Source organism: Mesoplodon mirus (assembly GCF_964341445.2).
Source record: "Mesoplodon mirus genome assembly, chromosome: 15".
Classification (NCBI taxonomy): domain Eukaryota; kingdom Metazoa; phylum Chordata; class Mammalia; order Artiodactyla; family Ziphiidae; genus Mesoplodon; species Mesoplodon mirus.
This window is the reverse complement of record NC_138991.1, coordinates 47,780,027-47,787,530: the sequence shown is the minus strand read 5'-3', so window position 1 is coordinate 47,787,530 and position 7,504 is coordinate 47,780,027. Positions and strand designations below refer to the sequence as shown.

Sequence of the window (7,504 nt, the reverse complement as noted above, 5' to 3'; positions counted from 1 at the left end):
GGGAAGTCCCTCCCATGAAATTTTAATACTACAGATATATAAATATATCTATTTATGTGTTATATGTGTGTCTGTGTTTCATACATAAAAAGAAGATTTTTGCCCCTTGGGGGTGATGTGGCCCCCATGGAGGATACATGCTTTATAACAGTTCACAGCTATTTCAAGCGATGGCAGCCTCCACCACAGAAAAGTGGGAAGATGGCAGTGTAGCAAGCACCTGAGTTAATGCACTTAAAAGGCATAGCAAAGTGCAGGGCCCATGGTGAGTGCTCAAAAAAATGAGCGCCCTTGCTGTCGTTATTATTATTATGTTAAGGTTGGTGACAGTGAGGTTTGTAACGCTCCCTCAGGCTGCATGTGGATTCCCCTGGTGCTTGAGGGCTGGTCGGAGGGCTTAGTCAGTCCCTTAGCTGGAGCTTCTACCAGAGCCCAGTAGGGCTCGTAAGGGAGCAGCCGGGCTGGCTGGGGACTATAGCAGGAGGACCCCTCAGGATGCCCCCTCTACACATGGCAGCTGTTCCCAGCTGCCCCCAAGCGGCGCCAGGCAGGACTGCGGGCCTCGTGGTGTCAGATCTGATTTTTCAGAAGCCAGGAATTTGGGATTTGGGGTTAAATATCCAGATTTTTAAGCATTGACTCAGTTAAACAACAACAAGGCTATGTGAACCAAACAAAAGAGATGAAACCAAGATACGCTGACTTGTCCAGAGTGAGAAGCATAGCTGGGATTCCAATCCAAGTCTTTCAAACCCGGCGCTCCTTCTACTTAAACCAGCCCTTGCTCTCCGCCTCCCAACCCTCCTCGCTTCAGCCCCGTTTGGGATTCTTTCAAGGCCTCTGTCTCCAGGCCCTCCTGCCTGGGTAGGGGGCCCCAGGCTGGGGCCATCCCGAATTGGGACGAATACGTCTAGCTCCCCTGCCCACCCGTCACCCACTTCCCAGAAGGACTTGGATTCTGTCTCCAGATGAAGAAGGGCGGACCTCGAGCCTTGCTCAGCGGCACCCGGGAGGCCCAGGGCCGGGAGGGAGGGCTGGGCCGGGCGGGAGGAGGCGGGTCGGTGCCGGGGCGAGCGTGGGAACGGGGACTCGCGGCCGGCGGACCCGGCCCAGCCCAGCCCCTCCCCTCCCCGCCCGACCTCAGAGTCTCGGGATGCAACCGCGCGTTCTTCGCTCCCGCCCCGCTGACCCCGCCACCCGGGCACGGTTTTCTATTCGCCCGGGTTGCGGGTGGGAGGCGAGGAACGGCGGGGTTCAGGAGCCTGGCTCCCCGCCAGGGCTGTGGCCTTCGGCCCAGGGGCCACCACGCGGCCGCGCCTGCGAGGCGGGCGGGGAGGACGCCGGCCCCGGCGCAGCTCGGCCATGGGCTCCCGTAGCTCCCACGCCGCCAGGATCCCCGACGTGGACAGCATCCAGAGGGAGACCGGCTGTGAGTGCGGCGCATAGCGCCCGGGGACCCGGTGGGGTTCCGGGGGGCTCCGGGGGAAGGTCCCGGGGCCGGGAGAACCTAGAAGATCCTAGCGGCCGGGATCGCGGGCGGGGGGCGCGTTCACCCAGGGGTCCCGGCTCCAGGCTTGTGGGCACCCAGCTAGCCTCCAGCCGGGGTCGAGGCAGACTGCAGGACCGGAGGCGGATGGAGGGGGTGCCTTTGGTCTCTTTTGGTCTCCCGGATCTCCCGGGTCCCACTCCGCCCGCTCGGCCCCGGGGCCCGGGTGGAGCCTCCCTCCAGCCAGCCCCCCGCCCCCCGCTCAACCCCCGCGGCCGCCCTGGGCATGGAGCGCATCCCGGGGTTCGGCCGCGTCCCCAGAGTCCTCGGGGAGTCACCGTCCGCCTCCGCTCCCGCAGTCTCGCAGGCCAGTCTGCTCCGCCTCTACTACCGGTTCCGAGCGCTTGACAGTAATGAGAAGGGCTACCTCAGGTGAGCCGGAGCTGGCCTTCTGACCTCTCACCTCTGCCTCTCTGACCCCATCCCCTCCTTGACCATGTTCCGTCTTTGCCCCACCCCCCTTAAACTTTGACTTTCCAGCCGCGTGGATCTGCAGCAGATCGGGGCGCTGGCCGTGAACCCCCTGGGAGACCGCATTATAGACAGCTTCTTCCCTGACGGGTGAGCCTCGCCGCGGGTGGGGAGGTGGGGGTGAGAGCTTGGGGGGGAAGGTTAGCGACTGAGGCAGAGGCAGGGCCACGGCGACCACCGCGCCTGCACCATTGCCTGCCTCCCCCCACCCCCCAGGAGTCTGCAACTGGACTTCCCAGCCTTTGTCAGAGTCCTGGCTCACTTTCGACCTGTAGATGATGAGGACCACGGAAACCGGGACCCCAGGGAACCCGAGCCCCTCAACAGCAGAATGAACAAACTTCGCTGTGAGTCTGTGCCCCCTACCCGAGTGGGACCTCAGATTGACCACACCCGTTGAGAAGGCCCAGGCACCTTCCACTCCCTGTGTGGACCCATTGGTGTCCCCCGCACCCCACTCCTCCAAGGTGAACTTTGAAGGGAAGAGAGCCAGGGAAGACCCACCTTCCTTTTCCCCCTCCACTCTCTTCCCAGTTGCATTCCAGCTCTACGACCTGGATCGAGATGGAAAGATCTCCAGGCATGAGATGCTGCAGGTTGGAAGAACCCAAGGGAAGGGGGGAGTGGTAGAACGGAATGGCTGTGGGCGATGGAGGGATGATTGGTGGGTGGGAGACGCAGATGTCTGGGGTGTTGGGTGGGGAATGGGAGTGGGTGGGGTTGGAGTGTGGGTTAGTTGGGAGATGGGATGGGGAACATTTGGGTATGAGGTTGGAAATATATCAGTAGCTCTCAACTGGGGGTGATTTTGCCCCCTGAATGACACTGGCAATATCTAGAGACCTTTTTGGTTGATGGGGTGGTGCTCCTGGGACCTAGTGGGTAGAGGTCAGGAACGCTGCTAAACATTTTACAATACCCAGGGTGGCCCCCCTCCCCACCCCCCCCAAAAGGAGTTATCTGGCCCCAAATGTCAATAGTGCTGAGACTGAGAAACTCTGGGATAGATGTGATGAGGTGGTGGATGGATTTGGGACTAGTTGGAGGATGAGATGGGGGATGGGGTGGAGGATAGGTGGAGACTGGGTTCTAAGGTTGGGCTTGAGTAATGAGCTTGGGCACATTACTGAGGTGAGAGTGGGATAGTGAATGACAGATGGGGGGGTTGGATGGAGAAGCAATGGGGGAATTATTGGGGGCTGTGGTGGGAAGTGACTGGAATCGGGGGAAAATGAATGAGGGATGGATTACAAAATTGGTACTAACATTTGGGGTGATGCGGACTAGGTTTGGGGGATGGTGTTAGTAGTCCCTGTGCCTCCTCCTTATGGCTGTCTCTGTCTCTTCCTCCACCACCCAGGTACTCCGGCTGATGCTTGGGGTACAGGTGACAGAAGAGCAGCTGGAGAGCATTGCCGACCGCACAGTGCAGGAAGCCGACGAAGATGGGGATGGCGCTGTGTCCTTCCTGGAGTTCGCCAAGGTCAGGATGCCCTCAGGCCTGGGAAGTTGAGACCAGGAGTCCCTAGGACAGGTGGACATGGGAAATGAAGTTGGAAGGAGGAGGGCAGAAAGAGAGGGGGTCCCCCAGGGAATCATGGGGCCTGGGGGATGGGAGAGGAGGTTGGAAGCATAGAGGTTTGGAATTCAAGCCTTTTGACTACCACCCATCTCCCCGCAGTCCTTAGAGAAGATGAACATCGAGCAGAAAATGAGCATCCGGATCCTGAAGTGACCCCCTTTGTGCCATGGGTAGCTTACATGGACCAGTTCTGCTTGGGATTCCTCCTCATGGAGGCCCAGCCCCAGTGAACTGTATTCTTACTTGTACACTGAGCTCTAACTAGGACCAAAGAGAAAAGTTTGGAGGGGTGTTTACCAACTCATTTGATCTCAGATCTGTGAATCAGCCAGAAAATTTTTGGTTGCAAGTGACTGAAAACCCAAATCAAGGGGATTTCAGGTAAAAAAAATGTTATGGGTTCATATATTGAAAAAGTGTGGAAGTATCCAGAAAACTGGGAAAGTCTGCAAGTGTCTCAGGCACAGCTGAATCCAAGGACCAAAATGATGCTATCCGGACTCAGTTATTTTCCGTCTCTCATCTCAGCTTTCTTTTGTGTTGTATTTGTTCTCAGGTGGGCTCTTTCCTTGTAGTGGAGGATGGCCACCAGCAGCTCCAGGCTTCCATCCTACTAGCCTATTAATGCAGAGGGAAGAGATTTTCTTGTTCAATAATTCCAAGCAAAGAGTCTCATTAGCCCCCCTGGAACCTTGTCATTTCTCCAGGGGAATGGAACTTTCTATTTGGCCAGGACTGTCATGTGCTAAATGCCAGAGCCAGGAAATAAGGCCCGAGGAGGACTCAAGATGGGGTAAAGGATGGTTGCTTAAAAGAAAATGCAGGGTTATTATCAGAAGGGGAAATGATGCTGGTCAGGCAAAACAAGAGATATCCATTAGTGTTAGGTTGACCAAATGAAGGGATCCTTGAAGTCTGGCTTCTTAAGTGGGTTTTCACTGATGAAGGTGGGTAGTGGGGGAAGAGGTGATGTAAAAATAATAGACAAGACATACCTTCCTAGAGTATGAAATAATTAAAAGGTTTGGAGAGTACTTCCATTTTGTTTCATAGTAAGATGTTCAAGCATTGGCATATCACAGAAGAGAGTGTAAAAGTCACATAAAATCATGAGATTCTATGTCTGTAGCAAAGCACTCTGGCTATACGTAAAGGAGATGCTGTCGGTACCCCGCTCATATCCCTTCCCAGGCCTGTGCTGGAGTTGTCTTGTATCAGCACTTTGATACAAGACACATTGGGAGCCAATTGTGTGTCTATCTTCCTAAGTCTACTTTCAGTGATGTCAGACTTGGTAGCTTGAAATTGCTGCAGTGGGAATATTTACACCATAGACATTGGCAGATGCAATAGTCCAGCACTTTTCTGCTTAGGAGAGCCTGTTTTTAAACATTTATCAGCACATCAGCTGCTCGGCATTCACCATTACTGTATATGTCAATGACTTTTCCCCCAGCTTTATTGAGATATAATTGGTATACAAAAAATTGCACATAATTAATGTATGCAATTTGGTGAGTTTGGACATGTGTATATACTTGTATTACCATTACCATGATTAAGGTAATAAACATATCCATCATCTCCAAAAATTTCCTGTTTCCCTTTGTTTTTTAGGTTTATTTTAACATGTATAGTAGGAACATGTAACATGAGACCTAACATGCTTAACGTATGTTTAAGTGCACAGTATTACTGTTGACTAGGCACTCTGTCGTATGGCAGATCTCTGGAACTTACTCATCTTGTATAACTGTAACTTTTACCCATTGAACAACAGATTCTCATATCCCCTTCCCCCCACCCCCTGGGAATCACCATTCCATTGACTACTTCTGCACACTTGACTATTTTATTTTATTTTAATTAATTTATTTATTTATGTTTTGTGGTACACAGGCCTCTCACTGTTGTGGCCTCTCCCGTTGTGGAGCACAGGCTCCGGACGCGCAGGCTCAGCGGCCATGGCTCACGGGCCCAGCCGCTCCGCGGCATGTGGGATCTTCCCCGATCGGGGCGCGAACCCGTGTCCCCTGCATCGGCAGGCGGACTCTCAACCACTGCGCCACCAGGGAAGCCCACATTTGACTATTTTAGATGCCTCATAGAAGAGGAATCATGCAGCACTTGTCTTTCTGTGACTAATTTCATGCAGCATAAGGTCTCCCAGGTCCATCCATGTTGTCACAAAGGGTAGGATTTCCTTCTTTTTAAAGGCTGATTAATATTCCATTGTATGCATATACCACACTTTCTTTATCTACTCATCTGTCGATGGATGGGTTGATTATTGTGAATAAGGCTGCAAAGAACATGGGAGTGCAGATATCTCGTCAAGATAGTGATTTCATTTCCTTTGGACATACACCCAGAAGTGGGACTGCTGGATCATATGGTAGTTCTATTTTTTTTGTGTGTGTGTGGTACGCGGGCCTCTCACTGCCGTGGCCTCTCCCGTCACGGAGCAGAGGCTCCAGACGCGCAGGCCCAGCGGCCACGGCCCACGGGCCCAGCCGCTCCGCAGCATGCGGGACCCTCCCGGACCGGGGCACGAACCCACGTTCCCTGCATCGGCAGGCGGACTCTCAACCACTGTGCCACCAGGGAAGCCCGGTAGTTCTATTCTTAATTTTTTGAGCAACCTCAACGGCTTCTTCCTGCAAGCATGGGTGACACTGCCCAAGGGCTTTGCCTGCCGTAGGCATGTGCTCAGACTTTGTGAGGGGCAGGTGGAAGTGCCAGGGAGTCAACGTCCATGGAAGCAGCTCTCAACCAATGACAGATGGAAATTGGAGGATAAATACCCGCTTCCTCACCCCTCAGGTGGGACCACAGGGGCATGTTCTCTTCATTCTCAGAAATCTCCAGCAGGTTTGAGCCCCAGCTGCCTACGGTATTAACCTCCTTGGTATGGCACCCTGTTTGGCTCCTTTTCCCCTGTCAGTGCTTCTTGCATCACCTCACATATAAACAGCTAGCTGTCAAAGCGTTGTCTCAGGATGCTCTGGAGAAACTCAACCTGAGATGTGCTAGACCTTCCAGAACACAAGCTCACAGTCCTCTGTGGTTGCAGGTACTCAGTGGGACACCCAGAGGGAGCACCGTGTTAGGTGACTGTACAGCTCCTGGCGCTTTCCGAGTCCAGGGAGTTTGAGGCCATGTAAAGACTATGCACCTTTGGGGCTCTAGGAACGTGAAGTTGTCTGGGGTGGCACGTTAGCCCCACTTCAACTTTTGCACTTTGATCATATGATTCTGACAGGTGAGGCTCACAGTTGAGGGGAGGGGGCAAGGAGGATATTTGATTGCTTACGAAATTTTGAGTTTTTGTCAGGATTTTTACATAAGCAAAGACTTTTTGATTGAGAGATGTTTGTTTAGTTTTGGGCTCCAAGTAAAGGAGGGGGGAAGGTGTAAATCTCACTGAGTGGCTATGTTTTCCAGGCACTGTGGAGGAAGATTTGTGTACAGAGAGAAATAGAGGAGAGGGAGAGGGAGAGAGGGAATGAATCTTTATCCGTGGTCTTTTCCCCATTACAGTGTTTCTCAAATTTTCCTGACAGTAAATATCATCTGATTAAAAAGTTCAGACGCTTTGGCCCCATTTGAGAGCTCCTGAGTCTCCAGGGAAATCTGTATTTTTAATACATGATTCTGATGTTAGAGGTCCAAAGACTAAACTTTTAGAAACGCTGACCTAAAGCTTTTGGCCAGGACTTCCCTGTTGGCGCAGTGGGTAAGACTCGGCGCTCCCAATGCAGGGGGCCTGGGTTCAAGCCCTGGTCTGGGAACTAGATCTCACGTGCATGCCGCAACTAAGAGTTCACATGCCACAACTAAGAAGCTGGCGAGCCACAACTAAGACCAGGTGCAACCAAATAAATAAATAATTTTTTTTTTTTTTT

The 7,504-nt window shown here is 52.9% G+C and overlaps 1 protein-coding gene across 1 annotated transcript; it reads left to right on the top strand.

Moving 5' to 3' along the window:
* Window positions 1-1,042: 1,042 nt before the first annotated feature.
* Window positions 1,043-5,176, top strand: CHP2 (calcineurin like EF-hand protein 2). Its single transcript, XM_082643792.1, has 7 exons — window positions 1,043-1,429; window positions 1,846-1,918; window positions 2,027-2,107; window positions 2,234-2,364; window positions 2,552-2,613; window positions 3,378-3,500; window positions 3,699-5,176. Exons 1-7 carry the CDS (start codon window positions 1,363-1,365, stop codon window positions 3,750-3,752), a joined length of 591 nt encoding a protein of 196 aa, XP_082499918.1. The 5' UTR covers window positions 1,043-1,362; the 3' UTR covers window positions 3,753-5,176.
* The last annotated feature ends 2,328 nt before the right edge of the window (window positions 5,177-7,504 follow it).

Excerpts from the sequence above, each read along its gene's own strand:
- CHP2 (XM_082643792.1), top strand. The coding sequence starts at position 1,363 with ATGGGCTCCCGTAGCTCCCACGCCGCCAGGATCCCCGACGTGGACAGC. Across the intron at positions 2,614-3,377 it reads CCAGGCATGAGATGCTGCAG|GTACTCCGGCTGATGCTTGG; the intron begins GTTGGAAGAACC and ends TCCACCACCCAG. Across the intron at positions 3,501-3,698 it reads CCTTCCTGGAGTTCGCCAAG|TCCTTAGAGAAGATGAACAT; the intron begins GTCAGGATGCCC and ends ATCTCCCCGCAG.